Genomic DNA, 21,212 nt, shown 5'->3' with positions numbered 1-21,212 from the left:
GACTCTGCTTTAAGCAGTGATTCAAATAATGAATAGAACGTAATGGAATCGAAAAATAAAGGAAATCTAACTAGAAGGATCGACTTCACCAATAAGGGACATCTTCAGGGGTCAACTAAAGTCGTGCATTCATCGTACTAAGAATATCCACCCTTTCCTCACCCCGCCACCTAACTTTGAGAAAGTAAAGGTCAGGAAAGTTATCAAGGTACACGTCTCCAAGAACAGTTTAGAGGTGCTGGCTTTGTCGAAAATTACCGAGAAGGTCGAAGCATGGAAGCAAATAATGCTCTGCAAACTTCACGTTATCCTCATGTTGCATTTCAAGCCACGACGGTGGCACGAAGATTATCAAAGCTTTGGAGTTTGGATTCAACTTGAAATTTGATTCGACGTTAGTATCATCGGAAAACAGTCTCTAACAGAGAAGCAGTACAAGATATTCGCCGTCGTTTACCACGACCGATGCCTTCCACGTCTGCCATAACTGCTGGCTAAGGTTCGACGATTCTTCGGTCAGGGCCGTGCAGAAAGAATACATAATGAAGCCCTGGGGAACGCGAGTTCCTCCTTTGCTGTTCTATAGGCGAAGCGATACGATCCGATCTAAATAACGCCCCCTATAGGGATGAGGTTTCTGAGTTTACGTAGAGTTCAGCGTCTGGAATCGTACGGAATGTCTTTATTGAGTTTTATCAAATTATATTTTTTTTGGTTCTGATAGATTTCTTATTCCTTCGTTCTGTTTTAATGTAAAAAATGTACTTTGTATAATGTTTTGATTTTGTAATTATAATCTCAGAAAAAATTGTACTTACCTGACCAACCAGATTCACCTTCAGAAGAATGTTTTTGTTGTCCATCAGTTCCTTTGAAATGCCAGTGGCTAGAAATTAAACTTTCCAGACCCCCCAACGCTGTGTTGAATCCTGTGAAAATATTCCCATATAATTTACATTACTTATGAGATAAACAACTAAAACACTTGATGGAATTGGTCATAAATTAAAAAAATATGGCATTGGCACCAATCTGTTTTGTATCGATATCCAACGTACCGAAAAAAAAAGTTTGTGAAAACAAACAAGTTCATTTCATTTGTAACAGTGAAACGTTCCAACTGTAAGTATCGTATTTCTCCTTATACTCATCACTCACCTCCGATTGTCTATTTTCAAAAATGTTTCTATCAAAAATCAAAATTAACTCAACCTAACCTCCGAAAATAACGTAACATACAAAAGGAGTACTTTCAATTTCTCTCATTGGTGGCAACGATAGCTTATTAAGAGAGAGAAGTTTGATCAAAATATTCCAATTCCAATGGGAAGGTCTTGTTCACCAAAATATTTTGAAAATTCATATGCGTGTTTTCGGATTATAAAGGTTCTGTTTGGATAATCTTTTTCTGGCACTAGTATTGCTGCCTTTTCTTTCAACTTACAACTTGGATGGTGATAAAATTCGAATGTGGATTGAACTTTCTTGAAGTATGTCGTATAATCATCAGTTATTTGAAGTTATTTAGTTCATATTCATAAAATAGAAAACGATGTGTTACTGCTAACCAAATAAACTCTATTCTACCTATAAAACATGGTGTCCCGCAGGGATCAGTGCTTGGGCCATTATTATTAGTCATTTATATAAATGACCTATGAAACTTTTCATCACCCAATAAAAGCGTTCTATTCGCCGACGACACTACTTTAATGAGTATTGGAAAAAACCATATGGAACTCACTTCTTCTTCTCATAACACTGAAAAACGTGCTGAAAACTGGTTCACTGCAAAAAAAACTGAAGTTGAACCCAAGCAAATCCCAAAAAATAATATGAATTCACAAATGAGAAACACTGTCAAGTTACTCGGAATTGTTATTGATGACAAAGTCACATCGTCGAATCACATAGAACAGCTAGCTCTCTAACAAATTAGCGAGTGCTCTGTTTCTCTTGAGATAGTTAAAAAAAACAATTCAACCTGATACTCTGAGAATGACATATTTCTCTCTGTTTCATTCGCAGATAAACTATGGAATAATCGTATGGGGAAATGCCACTCGTGCAATAACCATCTGTCGACAACAAAAAAATGCAGTAAGAATTGAATATAGAAAGCATTGTCACCCACTCTTTACAGAGTTTGGCATCATGTCTTCACCTTATTCATATATCTACAATTCCTTATTTCAAATACACAGAAATTTCAACCAGTTACAAACCCAGTCAGATATACATGAGCATAATACTAGGTATGCTAAGGTATTAAAAACTACATGGTATAAATTAACCAAATCTCAAAAAAATTATCTGAATTTCAATGTATATAACTGCTTGCCGAAGAGAATCAAATCATTATCTTTCGATCATTTCAAAGAACACACAAAAATATATTCTTGAACACTGCTTTTACTCCAAAGACGAGTGTCTCGTCTCAACAAAGCAATTGAGTCATGCACTCAACACATCGCTTCTTTGAAATGTTCCGTTCCCTTTATGTTGTTTATGCCTCACTTGATTATGTATGTTATATTAGAAAAATCAATGCACCCTTTGTCTATGGATTGCACCGTAATAACAAAGTATTGCATCAGCCACTACGCAGTTACAAAGGAATGCCTCAGCATATTCAGCACATTTCCAAGGTCCGGCTTCCCGACCCAAGGGAGAGTTCAGAAAGTGAATCGAGCGGTTAAACAAGGAATTCAAATAGTAGAAATAAATTAAGCGTTAGTTGCTAAGTGTTATAAATGGATTAGTTTGTGAGTACATCACAAGTAGTTTGTGATTAATAATAATAATAATAATAATAATGAATTTATTCAGGCAAAGACATAACATAAACTGTTACAGGCACGAATAATATGTAAAACACATTGATACGATACATTGGTTACAATGATCCTAATTTATTTTGAACAAATTCAAGAAACCCACAAAGGAAATCCTGTGCGTGGGTATACATATCTTCTCAACTTTGATTTCTCATAATCGTTTCAAAATCGATGGATCGATGCTGTACCTACCTATGTAATTGAAATAAATATAAATATGTATATATAAATGATGTAGAAATATGTTAATATGTTAATGTTTAATAATTATTGAAAAAAAAAAAATAAGAAGAATAATATTACGTTTAATTGTGTCCTAATATTGTAAATAATGCAATGTTAGTTATTTTTCAGGTCAATAAGACTATGGATTGCATTGCGCGGTTTACTCATTAACCATTTCCGTACTTTAGACTTGAATAGAGATACCGAGTTGAGTATTTTAAATGAGTATGGCAAAATATTATAAATTTTTGGTGCAAGATATAAATGACATCTCTGTCCTATTGTTTTCCGCATACGGGGTATACTTAGGGAACATTCTTTGTATCTAGTCGGATAACTATGTTCAATGTTTTTGGTGTTATATGCATTTCTGTGTTGGTATAATGCCAGATACAGAACAAATAACTGATGAATATCTAGTACTTCAGCATCTTTAAAAAGCTGATCACTAGAATATCTGTAACCGTTTCCAGTGATCACCTTTAAAATCCATTTTTGTGTGATTTCCAAGTTTCTCATATATAAATTCGTGGCTCCACCCCATACTATGATACCATAAATCAAATGAGTTTGTATTAAGGCATAGTACATTATTTTCAAATGTTTAATATCAAAAAATTTTTTTAAATATCGAAATTTGGGTAAGCAGTATCTTACTTTTTTTATGACATTTTCAATTTGATCGTTCCATTTTAGGTGGCAATCAAGATATATTCCTAGAAACTTAACTTTCTTATCTGATTTAATCAATATCATCTCATCTCCATGTTCAAACTCTATTTTCGTGAATGGGGGTAAGTTCGATTCATAGCTTGTGAAGGGTACATAAATGGTTTTTTTCAAATTTATGGTGAGTAATTTTTTCCTTAGGAAATCTACTACTATAGAAAATGATTTAATGATTTTTTGTTTCAGACTGAACCAGTTACTGTCCTTGAAGAATATAACTGTGTCATCCGCAAATGAACTTATTTCAGCATCTACAGGCAAGTTGAAAATATCATTAATATAAATTAAAAACAGAATTGGACCGAGAACTGTTCCCTGAGGAACACCATATTGAACATTTCTCTCCCCACTCATTATATTTCCAATTTTTACACATTGTTTTCTCTCTTCCAAATAACTTTTCAAAAGTTTATGTGCGTTTCCCCTGAATCCAATGTTTTCTAGGGTTTCTAATAAGTCCGTGTGGCTGACAGTATCAAAAGCCTTCGCAAGGTCAAGAAATATGCATATTGCAGGTTCTTTAGAATCAATAGCTTTGTATATCTTTGAAGTTAGGTTCACGATTGCATCTTGCGTCGACTTTCCTTCCATAAATCCGTATTGGTTTTTTGAGATGACATCGAATTTTTTCAGAAAATCTAAGATTCTTGATTTGATCAACTTTTCCAAAATTTTACTGATGGTTGGTAGTAAAGATATAGGCCGATAATTTGACATTTCCATCTTGTTTCCTGACTTAAATAAGGGTTTGACCACTGCAACTTTCGCAATTTGAGGAAAAATACCTAATTGTATCATCTTATTTGCAATACACGTTATGGGTTTCACTAGATATTCAATACAATTTTTAAAAGTATCCGTTGTGATATTATCAATGCCTGGTGCTTTTTTGGACTTCAACTCTCTGATTACCTTCCTAACTTCATCTTCCTCTACCTCGTTCAAATAGATGGAATTACTCAATCTTTTTGTTGCGATTTTTTTTCCCGGTTTTTTTATTTTATTTGCTAGTTTTGTAGCTACATTTGTGAAGTATTCATTGAATTTTTCCGAAATTATTGAGCTATCATTAATTTTCATTCCATCCGATTCAATTACTATTTTTTCAGAACTGTTTTTTCCTTGAATTTTTTTTACGAACTGCCACATATGTTTGGGGCTATTTTCATTATTTCGTATTTCTTTCCTATAATAATCAGTTTTTGTCTTATCTATTAAACCACTAAGCATATTCTTATATTTCTTATACTCATTTAAAATCACGATATCACCTGGGTTTTTTTGTACTTTTTTATATAAATCATTTTTTGTATTCACTGATTTTACTAAACTGTTTGTTATCCATGGACTTCTTTTAACGTCTCTTCTCTTGATTCGAAAAGTATTACTACTCAAGTCTATATAGGAACTTAATTTTTCAACGAATAGATTAGTAATTTTGTTGACGTCATATTCTGACAGAAGTTCATGCCAATTTTCATTTTTCAAAAGTATATTTAGTTTATCGAAATTAATATAAGTTTTAAAAAAAATTTCAGGTTTCGTTTCTTTTATTTCAGATTGAAGATCATAATGAAGCACTTGGGAAAAGTGATCTGACAATGTAGATTTAAAAATTATAGGTTGAATTTTATCAAGGCTATCTTTAGTTTGTATAAAAATGTGATCAATACATGTCTTAGATTGACCTTGTACACGTGTTTCTTTATTTATTAATGAGATATAGCCGTATTCTTGTAATATATTTAGATATTCAACACTGACTTCATTAATTTCGAGTATGTCAATATTCATATCACCAATGATTAATTTGGAGTCAGCATATTGGTTGTCTATCCTAAGGTAAGTTTCCAGCGTACTATTGAAAGCAAGAGGACATGAAGACGGTGACCTGTATACCGATAAGATTTTAAATTTTTTGCCAGTTACTTCAAAGCTAATTTCAACTGCTTTTGTTTTGTTTAAATCTATTATACTGCTATTTGCAGAAAGACACTTTTTTGTATATACAACTACTCCATCGGCCCTATTCAAGTCACCTTCAGAATAAATCATGTCATATTCAGGAATGTTGTATAATTCTGTATTGTGCAATTTCCACGATTCAGTTAGAACAATTACATCAAATTTAGTATTTAAATCCATCAACATGATTTGTAATTCATCAAAGTTTTTTTGTAAACTCCGTATGTTGTTGTGAAATATATTTAAATTGCATTTTTTGCATGTATTTATTTGACTGTCCAACTCTCGAATTGTTTCTACCGATTTACAAGTTACTGACACAGCATCAAACATTTTTATATAATCATCCATCACAAATAAATTTATTCCGTAATAATCTAGTAGAAAATACAATAATTACAGTAAAAAAAACTTTAAACTAAATTATTCAATAAACGCAAACGTTATATACAAAAATTTTCAAATATTCGAATATAAGGTTTCACGGTTTCTTCTGAGAACGTGTTGAGATTTTACGTCTTTTTTCTTCTTGCCCCTCTGCCGGAATATCCTCCTCTGCAACTACAGTACCAAAAAACTCTCCTTTTCTCAATTGCTCGTACGTATATGTAATATCATTAATAATCAGCGAGTTATTTTTAATATTAGCTTTGTGGTTTCTGGAAATCGCTTTTTTTCTACACTCGTTCAAAAATTTTCTTTTATTATAATCCTCCTCTGTATAGTCGTATTAAAAAATATTTTTTTTGATTTCAGTTCCTTGGATAACTTTATGAAACTCGCAATAATTACTTGTTTCTGTTTGTAACTTAACACCTCACAGACAATCGGTCTGGCTTTTCCTACTTCTAATTTGCCAATCCTGTATATATCTCGAAATTCTGTCTGATCACATTCTACATGGAGACTATCATTAATAAGGGATAATACTTTCTCATAGGTATCTTCATTTTCACTCTCATCAATTCCATAAATAACAAAATTACATTTTTTCAGTTTTTTTTCTAAACTGGTAACTTTATTCCTTAAAGTAATATTTTGAGTTTCTAAGTTTTTATTTTTCACTTTCAGATCTTCAATTTCTGTTATGAGTTCTAATTTTAGGTTTTTTATCTCTTGTTTTATTTCCTTGGTACTATTTTCTATTAACTTGAAAACGGCATCTAGAGAAACACTCATTGCATCCAATTGCTATCGATCGTGAATGTTAATTAGTAGTGCTTAAAATGAATTGACGGACAATCGTCACTCTACACAATTTGTTTACTACTGATAGCTGATAAGTGACAATCTACTGTGCCTACATCTGATATTCTATGCTTCTTTGCATTCCTTCACCTCGTTTTTCTATCAATGAATGTTGTACGATAATGATATTTACTTACAATAGCAATACAGACGACACTTGTTTTTTCAAGCATGCACTTTCTCAGTTCATTTATACACTTCAAAACTAGGTATTTCAAATCTTCAAATTATATTCTATGAAATCCGAACACTTAAGTTATTAATATATTAATACTTCCGGTAGTAACCATACATTAAATGTAACAATACAGCACGTTGCTACTCGCACGTTAAACCGTCATTTCTCATATGTTTCAGATAATCATAAAAGGTTTTCTTATTCTGAAATATTATTGGAAATAAATTTGTTTAAGACAGTAAATTCTTTAAATTGTTAAAATTGGTGATCAGAAGTGGATTTGTAAAATAAATCTGTGAGCACTTGGTGGACAATCTTTGTATTGCGGTAAAATTGACTATAAGACTTATTGGTTCGCGCAGAGAGACTGGTGATTCGTTGTGTTTCGCGAAGTGGACAGTACCGGACTACGGAAACATAAACTGATATACCTTTCTCGAGAAAAAATAGACTTGTGAAAGTAAATAAGTGTTTAGGATTCGAATCAAATAAGTGAACATATACAGTTTTGAGGATAATACGAGACAAAATGTGTTCGAGGAAAGTGCGCCTAACGGACGGAACGAAGTCGTGGAATTGAAGCAAATATTGGAGGAGAGGGAGCTAGATTGATCTGAAAAGAAATCAGTACTCCAGAAGAGACTGTGGGATAACTTGACTGAATCAGAAGAAGATCCCGAAACATATTTATTCGAAGTTTCTGGGGGTGATTTGAGTTGAATAATGAGCAAACTCGATGAGAATACCAAATGCCTGAAAGATGAACTTCAACAAAATTCGGTAAGTCTGGAGGAGAAGCTTCTGGAAAATTCGAAGAGTTTGGAAGACAAGCTTCACGAAAATTTGGTGAGTTAAAAAGATGAACTTCAACAAAATTCGAAGTGCCAAGATGAAGGAAACAATTAGCAAGTTGCAATACCAAATCGTTAATTCTGCCCTCACCACAGAAACTGTTACCAAAAACTTAATTCCGAAACTGAGTTTTAACATGGAAGAACTTCAAAAGGCAATGAAAGATGTCAAAGTCAGTTCTGAAATAGGAAAGCTCTCCATGAAGCCGCCCAAGTTCGACGGAAAAACTCCTTGGGCAAATTACCGCCGACAATTCAAAGCTGCGGCCAGAGCGAATGGATGGAAAGCAGGAGAAAAGGCGGTAGCATCAACATTGGCGTTGCGCAGAGAAGCAACGGATATTTTGCAATCCCTCATGGCCGAAGAACAGGAAGACTATGACCAACTTATAAAGCATCTTGAGCTACGGTATGGGGAGGCCCACCCAGAGCACGTTTACCATTCACAGCTGAAGAACCGCTGCTTCCTTGCGATTTTAAATTTGGGACGCCGCCAGAATAAGACACTGCGGGGGAAGACTATGTCATCAAACTTCGGCAGAGAATGGACGACATCCATAAACGAGTCCATCTGAACATCCGATAGAATGAAGAAGGCCTATGACATCAAGGCGAATGCTGGAAGATTCGAAACCGGTGTCCTAGTTTGGCTGCACAACCCTAAGCGACGCAGTGGTTTATCACCGAAGTTGCGGAACTCGTTGAAAGGTCCGTACAAAATCATGAAGAAGAGAATTGACTTCGTCTACAGAATCCATAAGCCACCTCGAGGAAAGCCTAGGGTCGCGCATTTCAATAGATTGGCTTCCTATGATGGAAATCACGACCAAGTTCGCGCCCTCAGACCACCAGAGGATGAAATGACGTTCCAGAAGTTCATGTCTTTATACTCGAACGGACAGAAGGTCCGCACTAGCTCGCTGCGTGGCAGAATATCTCCAAATGTCCAGGGGTATCGATGTGGTATTCAACAAGAAATTCGGTCACCTCCAAACATCACGAGAACAGAATCCTAAAGTCGGAGGAGTGCTACAGTTGAAGAAGGGTCAGAGAAACATTTTCTACTTGGTGACCAAAAAGCATTTTCTGGACAAACCGTCCTATGAAGATGTCTGGAGGAATCTTACCAGACTGGGGGACACGATGCTCGACCAGAATCTTGTGGACTTGGCAATTCCGAAATTAGCCTCTGGGTTCGACAGCCTGGATTGGGGAATCGTGAGAAGCATATTGGAAACGACATTCAGATCCAGCGGCATCAAGATTTTGGTGTGCGGTAACCATCATCCACGACCGAGCATGAAGACCGTGGAGTGTTACTTCCATCGAACTTCACAATGCAGATATGGGGAGTCCTGCAGGTATCGACACACGTCAAGGATGACATTTTGGGGCGAAACGTCTTTGAGAAGGGGGCAATGTAACGAATCTGAAGCCGTCCCTGACCGATATGCCGGCCAGTGAACAAACACATGACATCACTGTGAAAGAATGCAGTCGGCAACCGTCGGTAAAACTCTAGAAACGAACCGACTACAGATTTCTAAAATGAATCGTTACACTATATAAGTCCGGCTTCCCGACCCAACGGGGGTTCAGAAAGTGAATCGAGCGGTTAAACAAGGAATTCAAATAGTGGAAATAAATTAAGTGTTAGTTGCTAAGTGTTGTAAATAAATTAGTTTGTGATTAGTGAAATAGTATTGGGAATAAATTTGTTTAAGACATTTAATTCTTTAAATTGTTACACTATATATTGTATACATTTATATATTGACATGCCATAAATGTATTGATATATAACATGGTGAAAATATATCTATCTATAATACCAAATCAATATTCGTACTCACCGCTGTATTCTCCATCGTTACCGAGTTGATGTATGAAATTCGTGAATGCCAAGAAAATATTGAGAACCCTTTCGAAAATCGGGTAGAAGAAATCTCGATGTTTGTAAATAAGCATGTCGATGAATTTTCCGATTTCAATAAATTGAGAATAAATCGCTTTTATTCCTTCATCTCTTATGTTGTTGTGAAGACTGACAAATGATCTAATAATTGGCAGTTTCAATATATCTTTTATATGAGATAAGTTCACCCCTCCTTCCACTATTTTGTTGAACTGTATCAATATCCATATAACAACCTGCAGGGTACCATCTATTACTTTGTGGGTTCTGTCCTGAAGGAAACTGACAAAACCGTAACCAGTTTTTATTCCAAAAATGTTGAGACTTGTTATTTGATTTATGGTCCATCCAACAAATCCTAAAATTATAAAATATACATTTTTCAATAACTTAGTAGATAATTCAGTTCTATTTCGCAATATCAATTAAATCTTGAATATCTGGAGAGAACTGGGTCATGATTTCACTCTAGAACATGCCGTTTAGTCATTGACTCCGGTATATAGCTTTGGAATACCTTTGCCAAGTGAGGTGTGACCAGTGGAGATAAAAGTCCAGCTGAAAGAAAGCCTTATCTAAAGTATGTGTATCTGTGCCGAAATAATGTAGGTACGACTGTGACCATCAAGCGCTCTCTGGTCGTAGAAAGTCATGTCAAGGTAATATAGGGCTCTGCCATGATAAACCTACTCGTGGGACCATTGTTAGTCAAGTTAGTAGTTGACTGATTTTCTAAGATTTGTTTTTTATATTTTCATTAAAGTTGTTCACCGCTAACCTTGTGTCCAAAAAAAACCCAAAAATCCGACCAATGGTCTACAAAAAAATTGGACATACATGAAACAACCCCAACTGTCATCGGACCAAGAGCAAAAGCTCACCGGTTCTGATATATATATATATATATATATATATATATATATATATATATATATATATATATATATATATATATATATATATATATATATGTAAGTGTAATAAAGATAGGCAAAAAGCCGAAAGCAGGAAACAACACATACGCACGGAGTCAACAACAGGAGCCAACCGTACATTTGTGGCTCCAGTTAGAAGACCTAGAATTCCCAGGCTACATCTAACATGACCACGTAGGCAGCTATAGCTACCTACTTGAGATCCGGGTCCAGAATATAAATATAGAGAGAGATTTTATCGAGTGTGTATGATACATATAAAAAATGAAACAATTCGTGGACACAACACTCCAAAAAAGGGGGACAAACCGCGGACACGTGTTTCTGGCTATTGGCCTCAGCAGCGCGGTGCAGCCAAGTGTAAAGATGGGCAACACTTGTTTGCCGAAAGCAGGAAACAACAAGAGGGTTGAGTTGATTGAACTGTACTATGGAAACAGATGTTGTGCTGCGAGAGCCGCTGAACTGTTTAATCAACAACATGGGAAGAATGTGCCGCGATAGTATGTTTACGATTTAATTGCAAAATTTCGCGCAACTGGATCTCTAGCAAATAAAAAATGGCGAATCGAACCACCAGTAACAAATGAGGCGACACAAGTGCAATTCTGGGCGATGTTGAGCTTGACCATACTTTGAGCACAAGAAAGTTAGCATTCATTTCCGGGGTGTCACGAACTAGCATTCGGCGTATTCTAAAAACCTACAAAATGCATCCTCACAAGATTAAATTAACGCATGAAGATGATTTCAATCGACACTTGCAATTTTGAGAGTTGGTTAGTGAACGAGCGGTGGAAAATCCACATTTTGTTTTCAACATTTGCTTGAGTGATGAATGTTTTTTTTTCTAAATGGCACAGTTAATCGCCATAATTGTCGCTATTGGGCTGATTCAAATCCTCACATTTTTCATGAAGTGCTTACTTAACGTCCACAAAAATTAAATGTATGGACTGGAATTTTTGATGACCGTATTGTTGGCCCATTGTTTTTAGAAGGAAACTTAACCGGACAAATGTATCTGGAGCTTTTTATTCCTAGAAAGGAATCTATTAATCTATTCTTTATTATCCTTATTACTAATTATCCCCTTCTCACTGATATTATTGGAAATGACCAATATTATCAGGAGGATCTGTTAATATTTCAACAAGATGGGGCTCCTCCGCACTACGCTCTGCCTGTTCGGCAGTATTTAGATCAGACTTTTCCGGATCACTGGATTAAGAGACGGGACACTATCGAATGGCCACCACGATCACCAGACCTTTCGCCGTCAGATTTCTTTCTGTGGGGTCATTTGAAAAGCAGAATTTACTGTACTCCTCCTGCATCACTCGGAGATTTACAGCAACGAATCACAGTGAATGTCGCCAAATCACTCCAGAAATGCTTCACAATGTTCGAGAATGTTTCCATCAGAATCTTCATCATTGCATGGAAGCTGGAGTTGCCCATTTTGAGCATATGCTAACATGAGAATAAAGTGTTACTTCAACTCTAAATTTAAAATTGTTCGTTCAAATTAAAAAAATATATACAGCGTTGTTTAGAGAATTCTAGGATCTTTCAAACGATGTGCGACTCGCCCCCCAGTTCCCTATTAAAATTCCAAAGGTTGCCCTCTGCTCCGGGGTTGAAGTGACGACGCTGTAAATGAGGAAAAAACTATCCCCCTCTCAATGAAAATTGACCTGTCTGAGGGTTTTTTAGGATTTGTAAGATTAGTACCCAAAACCTATATGTCAAATTTTCGATGGCCCACCCTGTATACGAAATACCATGTTTCGCCTGCTCCAGAACTCACATTGGCCAGACCAACAGAAGAGTACTTCAAAACCACTTCAATAATTGATATCAAGTTTACTACTCGATATAGTATTTGATTAAACAGTTTCAAGGTTTGCAAAATAAAAATAATTCAAAAACATAAAAGATAATATTAAAATAAATTTATATTTCGTACAGTACCTTTTATTTTTCTGATAATGCCAGCAACCAAATCAGCATTAATAGAATGTATTTTCAAAATTACATTGGCTACTCTTGTAAATATTCCATTAAAAATATTTGCCACGAAACTGACCCCACCTCGGATTCCTGAATAGGGAACCTTCAATATCTTCTGAGTCAACGATAATACAACTCTTGTAGACGTTGTGGCGAAAGTTACAATTCTCTTGGGTATTTTGATAGGTAAATTAAGCAGAGTTTTCAGTATGGACTCAATACTAAATGAGCCATGGAACGATGCAGATCCTCCTTTATCTGCTCCTCCTCCTGCAAAAGTAAAATTCCAGTAATTGATTATTTGCTTTCGACATTTTGTTTGCTTTCAGTTATACTTTTTATGTTTTCAATAAAGGAGAATAGGGTTGTTTTCATCAATCGTTTACTTGTGATGATTCAACAGCAAATGATTAAGGTGTTCATTGTCTGAAAACAGTGAGGGTTTTCAGGTCACGAATTTGACATGAATTTTGAAAAATTTCAGAGTAATTAACCAAATTATTTTTTATAAATTTTCATAAAAATATGAAGAAAAAACATTCTTATCTAATATCAAGTTCTCCCCTATATTAACAAATTATGAAAACAAAAATTGATTTGCTGTCATGAAATTATAGGAGCTTTTTATCCTGTACAGTTTTTCAATAGGTCGACAAAACCTACCTTTACGAAAGTCATTTTTCGAAAAGTAATTCATTCGAATCAACTAAGTGTTCAAATTCTTGTGGATTACCTCCTTCAACCGGATATTTTAACGGATCAACAGTACCGTAGTGAACAATGCTATGAATTGACTGACAGAGAGGGGATAAAGAAGATAGTAAAATACACAAATCGTCTGAGTATCACCTCAAAGTGTTTCCAGTACAATAATGAGTATTTGCAACCTCTGAAGAGTCTAAAAACAGTTACTTTGAACAAACATATAGCGGACAATTATGTCTAAAAACTTCACACCTATATTCCATCTTGGCTCATCTATTGATTCCGGCCATAAGCACATATTTAACAAAGAAACGAATGACTGGCAAATGCTTCTAATGTTCAATCTATAATGCCGAAGATAATATATTTTGTATTGCGGACTGTATAAATGGAAACTAAATCAATGTGTACAAGAGCGAGAACAGTAACAGAATGAATCTCAAAATGATATTACTTCACTTCCTAAATCTACCAAACTTTCTTAATTCCCTGTCCTAAAATATGGTCAAGGGACCCTTCTCGAGTAGTTAATTTAATCGAATGCATCTGGGAAACCCAACTGCCTATAATACCTACAAACCAAAATGAGATAAGATGTTCATTTCAAACATGATATTTTCGTTCTTTACATGGTACAGGGTGATTCCTCAACACGAATAATATTACAAAGCGCGAGTACCTATTCAAATAACAACTCAACATTTACAATTAGCGAAAAAACAATATCATGAATTAACAAATACTATATCTAGAGAATCATGGGATCAATTGAGCAGCCTAAGATCTCCGGAGATGCCCTTTTTTCCCTTCTATATTAGAGGGTAGGATTCAGATCTGAAGAACGTACTTTTCGCCGAACCTACCTAGCGCTCGAAGATAGAGGATGATACTTATTAATATATGTTTCCTTAAATTGTATTATAGAAAATCTACATTCATAATATTTTGTGGTGGAATGAATTTTTATCATAATGTATTTTTCTCACCTATTCCTCCGTATCCATTGCCAGAATCTGAAAAATCACCATATACATTTTGACTGTATTTTCCTCCTCCATTGCCTTTATGGCCATGCCCGAATAATCCCCCGATAAAATTACTCAAATGTTTTCTTCCTTGGCTCACCTCTCCTGTTATTCCTCTTATTAAATGACCTAATCCCCCTCCAATATGAACTGAACCTGTCACACCTGAATTTCCGAAGTGCCCTCCGAACTCTGCTTTACCCTGTCCATATGCTGAAATGAAGAATAATTTTGTAATTTACTGAATAAAATGAAGAGAAATAATATTCGAACATTTTTTGCTAGGCTCCTTTTATAAAATCGATATTCATTGGGATCGACAGAAAACTCAAACCTCACTGATCAAACATACGGAGGGTCCCAACGGTAGTTGATTGCAAACCACAAAAGATAAATCGTGTTCGATCGCTTTCTATATCTAGAGATCTCCTCGTTTATCTCTGATGAACAGCGGTTGAGTGAATGGAAATATGACCGATTAACGCTTTCGAGCGTTGGTAGCACTTTGAGCAACAATTTAACAAGATAGTTTTAGCTGAACTCGTGAAGATCCAAAAAATGTCTATGATTTACTAACGATAGTAAGTGGTGAAGATGTAAAAAGTGTTTAAGTCAACAAGCTGCGCGAGGGCCGCATTTTAAAGTTTCTCACCGAGGATGAATTGTAGTTACTCGAAATTTAACTGCATCATTGTCATGCAAAACCCGACATAGTTCATACAGTAGAAGACATCTTGAAAGCTAGCAGTATGGCAATTGTTGACATCTCTCTGTTCAGTCCATATTTGTCTCTTTGCGATTTCTGGCTGTTTCTGGGAAAGTGCATAGCATGGACACAACCCTTAACTAAGTGTAAGTGTCAACGTAAACTTTTCTAAGTGATATATAATGAAATTGGCCGATACTTGATGAAAATTCATAACGTATTCAATAGCTCAGGCGTGTTCATACAAGAACGCCCCTGAGAAAGCTCTTGTATAGCGAAACACGTGTTGCGATTTTGTAAAGTGTCCAATGAAAAACTCACAACAAAGTTTTTTTTTAGATTTCAAACCGCATCAACCACATAGGGTTATTAGCGGCGGTTCGTATGAAATACAGTTCATATCGGTATACATTAAATTGAATTAAATATATGGATTCGTTTGACATATTTTATTACATTAATCCATTCTCTATTAATAATGGTGGATATGTCTCCGGTTAGCTTCAATTCGTTTATCTCTTGTTGGTGCTGTTGACATGTGAATAGGTGTTCCACTGTTAGGTCCATGTTGCAATTTTCACATTTACGTCTAGCTTCCTTTTTTAGTAAATGTTGGTGAGTGAGACGAGTGTGTCCAATTCTTAGGCTACTTATGGTTATTTGATTTTTTCGACTAAGGGCAGCATATTTTTTTTTTTCATGTTGGGATTTATTTTGTATAGTTTATTGGTAGTTGAAGGTTGCCATTTCTGCTTCCAGATAGCGTTTATGGAAGTTTTTATCTGACGATATACGTCTGTGTGTAGTGTTTTTTCAATTGTCACTGCACTAGTGTTTGAGAGGGCGTTACTTACCAGCATGTCGGCTTTCTCATTTCCTGTGTGAAGGTATCCAGTTTATTTCGACTCTTTTTCCTTCTTGGTGAAGTTTGAAAAGCTCGATCTCAATTTATTGTAGAAGAGGATGTTTAGGATATAATTGGCGGATTCCCTCTATTGCACTCAATGAATCTGTGAATATTACAGAGTTTTAATTTACTTGTCTCGCATGTATAATTGTCTGTGCGATGGCATAAACCTCTCCAGTGTAAATACTACCGACGCTAGGTAGTTTGTAACTTTTACTCTCATGTTTACTGAATACGGCTGCTCCCACGCCTTTTTCTATTTTAGAAGCATCGGTATAGATGTGATTGAAGTTAGAGAACTTAGAAGAAATGGCCTGGAATGATTTTCGGATCAGTGCAGCAGGAGGTTCATCTTTCGGGAATATAAGCAGTTCTGTGTTACAGGGTGGAATATCGATTAACCATGGAGGAGGAGTATTTAAGGAAATGGGATAGGTAGATGAGAGGTTGATAGTGACAGGTATTCTGCGGATGCGGGTATGTATGGGCGGCATAATGTGAGTCTTTTGTTGGTATATTTCATTTATATGCTTGGGAAAAATGCGACTATGAGTAGGATTTTTAGGATTGGATGAAGCATAGGTCATACTGAGGTAGTTTCTTCTCAGTTGTAATGGGAGTTCTCCTGACTCAACGTACAAGCTCTCCACTGGACTAGTCGGAAATGCTCCATATGCTATTCGTATACCAGCATAATGAACGCAATCTGATAGTTTCAAAATTGCTTCTCTGGCACTTGAGTACACTATAGCTCCGTAGTCTAATCTTGATCTCACTGTTGCTTTATACAGGTGCATCAGGGTTAAGTAGTCTGCACCCCAAGAATGGCTAGCTAGTGTTTTTAGTAGGTTAAGACCATTTTGGGATGACTGTTTGAGTTTCTCTATATGTTTTTTCCATAGAAGTTTTTTATCGAAGATGAGTCCGAGAAATTTCATGTTATCAACGAATTCCAGTTGTTGATTGTACAAGCTTAAGGATGGATTCTGCACATTGGAATTTTGAGTGAATACTATGCATTTAGTTTTTTTGGCAGAGAATTGAAGTCCTGTTCGCTTGGACCATTCTTCGAGATGTCCTATGGCATGTTGGAGGAGTTTGGTTGATGATTGCATTATTTTGCCATTCGTGTATAAAACTAAGTCGTCAGCATAAATGTTAGCTTTAATCGAAGCTACAATATTTTCTAGGATATCGTTTATGGCAACCAGAAAAAGGGTGGCACTTAGAGATGAACCTTGTGAAATACCATTTTCTTATGTCTTGAGGTCAGAGAGTACTCCATTAGCTCTCACTCTGAAGGTTCAGTTTCCCAGAAAATTTTGTATGAGAGCCAAGATGTTTCCATAAATTTTCCAGTTTTTCAGTTGTTTAAGCACTTTATATTTCCATACATGCTCATACTCTTTTTCCCGATCGAAAAAGACTGCTATTAGGTTTTGCTCATTCGCAAATGCCTCCCTGATGTCTGTTTCTAAATTCACAAGATTGTCTAGAGTGGATCTGTACTTTCGGAAACCGCTTTGTTCAGGAATCACAAGATTATTCTGTTCTAAGAAGTAGATCAATCTTGCATTGATTATTTTTTCGAACATTTTGCACATGGTACAGATGAGGGATATAGGTCTGTACGAATGTGGGTCTGTTTTGTTCTTATTTGATTTCAGTATCGGGATTATAATTACTTCTGACCAGCTGGATGGAAACTGATTTGAGAGGAATATTCTGTTCATAATTTTGAGAAGATGATGTTTTCCTGATATAGGGAGTTTTTTTTTAAATATATATGGTATTGTATCATGTCCGGGGCTAGAATCGTTTGTCTTTGAGAGAGCATCGTTCAGCTCCACGATTGTGATAGGTACATTCAGATGATGGTGGGGGTCTTCTTCAATTTGAATTTCGTCAAGTTCCTGGATTTTCTTCACTTGTTGGAATTCTTGGCTGTATGCATCACTGTTCGAGTGTTTCTGAAAAGTGTCGCTCAGTATATTGGATATTTCAGCCTTGTCATAAATTACTGAATTTCCCATTTGCAGCGCAGCTATTTCCATATTCGTCTTGGCACCTTTTATCTTCTTAATTTTTTTCCATATATCCGACATAGGGGTGGAATAATTAATGGAGGAGACATACTTTTTCCACGACTTCTTTTTGTTCTGTTTTATTATATATCTCATTCGTGCCCGCAGCTGTTTGAATTGAATGAGATTTGTTTCAGTGTGTTTTCTTTTTAGTCTATTAAAAGCCGTCTTTATCTGCCTGTTAGCTGATTCGCACTCTTTGTTCCACCAGGGGACAGGAAAGTGTTCCATTACTTGTGCTGTTTTTCCTATTGAAGCATTGACTGCTTCAGTGATGATGTCGTTAAACTGTTTAACATAATTGTCGATGTTTTCTCTTGACGGCAGTGGCATGTGGTTTAGTTTATTATCTACGATTTCTTCATACATATTCCATTTTTCTGTGCTAGCGAAGCCATAATTAATGCAAGGCCTTTAACTTATATTTCGGAAGAAGATAATTTAAAACCGCTCAGCCCTTCTATGTTTATTTCGGATATATCTACCAGTGAAACTCCAGATTTCGATATCATAGACAGACATCATTTAGTGAAACGACATAGATACCTACAAAAGATAAGAGATGGACTCCGAAGCCGATTCAGAAAGGAATATCTAGCGGAACTCGTACATACTGGTAAAAGGAAAATAGGTAGTTTAAAAATTGGAGATGTTGTTCTTGTCAGCAGCGACAATGTAAAGCGAATAAACTGGCCTATAGGAAAAGTATTGAAAATTTATCCTGGAAAAGATGACGTACCCAGGGTAGCGAAAATAAAAGTGAACAGTGGGGAACTTATTCGACCGTTTCAGCGTTTACATCCTTTAGAAGTGACGACGGAAGAGGACAGTAACAATTTTCTTCAAATTGAAAAGAAAATGAATGCAGTCAAAGGTGAAACTGATGAGGACTACATAACGGAAGAGCAAGGCATCAAAAAGAAAACTAAAGAGATAGTCACAAGAAGGGGGCGAAAAGTCAGAGCTCCGCATCGTTATGGTTTCGAGTGAAATTTATAATGTAATTTTGAAATTTCTCTTTTGTTTTTTATTTCAATTTCAAAATGGGGGAGAATGTTGGATTCAAAATGTATGTTTTTATCATTCCCTCTGTATATAGATTTTTTATTTATTTTATGTGATGTCTGATAATATTTTAGTTAAATCAAGTTTGTTAGTAGAAAGAAGATGTTGATGACAGTTGTCAAATAAATAGAATTTAAATACGTCAGTAAGACTTTATTTGATAATAAAATTATATCCATCCCATATTTATAAAGTACAATTATCGAGTAGATACCATTTCACTGTCATGAAGTAACTCAATTAAAGATCTTGCTGTATATTTTGATCAAAATTTGTCTTTTTCCAACACATTAGATTGAAAGTGAGTGAAGCATTGAGAGTTTATGGGTTCATAGTTCGCAATTATAGATCTTTTTCAAACATGTCTGCTCTATTTATTCTTTATGTAGCCTACGTAGGGTCAAAATTAGAATGTGGCTCTGTTCTATGACCTCCATTCTGCAATTGCTATAATTCATTAATTGAAAAAGTTCAACGTCGTTTCCTAAAATTTATTCACTTCAAATCTTATGGTATCTATCGTGATAGAGGTATTACATATGAATCTCTTACCATAACATTCAATATTGAAAGTCTTGAATTACACAGAAAACTTGCTGGAATAATTTTTCTGTATAAATTACTGCATAAAAATGTGGATACTATGGAAGTGTTATCTTTTATAAATTTATGTGTGCCTCATTTTAGAACTAGAAGAACAAAAACTTTTTACAGCCCACTGACCAGAACCAATTTGTATCTCAAGTCACCTATCTTCAATATTTGCAATAATTTCAATTTAATTTCAAATTTGTGTGATATCATTTTTGGTTCCCTAGAATATATTGTTGACACTGCATCTCAGTATTTCATCGAGAATTTTTAATTTTCTGGTATAGTTTTTTTTTATTATATCATAATATTCATTCATTTTCTCAAATTGTAACTTTGTAGTTATAAGGATCGATATTATTTTTTAACATACTTTGACCCCGTAAAGTTGACCGCGTAAATGGTTTTTAACTGTTGGGTAATAAAAGCTATTATTATTATTATTATTAAAAATTATGATGGTTATCGGATTAGATTCATATAACCACACTAGTGACTATTAGATATTTGGCATAAATATTTTGAATATTTTTTCTGAAATCTTCGTTAGTAAATTACGAATTTGTAATAACATTATTTTCACTTTTTGACCAACTAGTGTATAAATCCAGTATAATAATAAAGCTTGAATGGATGGATATTTATATCTAAATAAAAAGCGGTTTCTCACTTAAAAATATATCTAGCATGTGTTTGCGTTCTTGAAAAGGAATGAAACTGTTTTACCTGAGTTCTGGAATAAGCATATGCTGACGAGAAAGAAACATCCAACTTTGATCATGTTGAAAACATGAAGACCAGTGAACATTGGTTCGAATACTTTATTTGAATATTTACTCAAATGCAGTTCTTGACGTTCGTTGTGGCTAGATAAGCACTACTTAAAATATAATAACTACCAATCATTAGAAATAAATATCGAATGCTGATAGCTAATTGGTGATAGCTGTACCTAATAGACTGATATGCGGTAAAAAATAATGAAAATTGTTTGAAAAATATCACCTAGTTACAGTTTATTTCAATATTTCTACCCATAATTAGAGGTAAAAATTGGAAAAATTATATCGATATTTTTTTGTTGAAAAATGATCATAATATGAAAATATTTTATGGAAAATTTGAACTATATATATGAAGTAACAAATTCGCATTAAGTTTTATTTCTGAATAAAAACCAATTTGTATCGAGGTTTCGAAAATATGTACTTTCATCACCATGACATTAAAAAG

At 34.9% G+C, this 21,212-nt stretch overlaps 1 protein-coding gene across 4 annotated transcripts in view; it reads right to left on the bottom strand.

Moving 5' to 3' along the window:
* Positions 1-20,865, bottom strand: part of LOC111506618 (uncharacterized) — a 35,979-nt gene extending 15,114 nt beyond the window's left edge. For all 4 annotated transcript variants that reach the window (XM_074175428.1, XM_074175430.1, XM_074175429.1 and 1 more), the window contains exons 1-5: positions 20,706-20,865; positions 14,588-14,839; positions 12,858-13,166; positions 9,887-10,306; positions 819-929 (exon numbers count right to left, since the gene is read on the bottom strand). In XM_074175428.1, the coding sequence (XP_074031529.1) occupies positions 819-929; positions 9,887-10,306; positions 12,858-13,166; positions 14,588-14,839; positions 20,706-20,787 (1,174 nt within the window). In that variant the 5' untranslated portion in view covers positions 20,788-20,865. The remainder of the gene's footprint in view (positions 1-818; positions 930-9,886; positions 10,307-12,857; positions 13,167-14,587; positions 14,840-20,705) is intronic.
* Positions 20,866-21,212: the final 347 nt, after the last annotated feature.

This window comes from Leptinotarsa decemlineata, unplaced genomic scaffold (genome assembly GCF_025532065.1).
Source record: "Leptinotarsa decemlineata unplaced genomic scaffold, Ldec_3_MD MMD2_tig00001019_RagTag_RagTag, whole genome shotgun sequence".
Taxonomy (NCBI): Eukaryota; Metazoa; Arthropoda; class Insecta; order Coleoptera; family Chrysomelidae; genus Leptinotarsa; species Leptinotarsa decemlineata.
The sequence above is the reverse complement of the archived record's forward strand: the minus strand, read 5'-3'. Positions and strand labels throughout refer to the sequence as shown.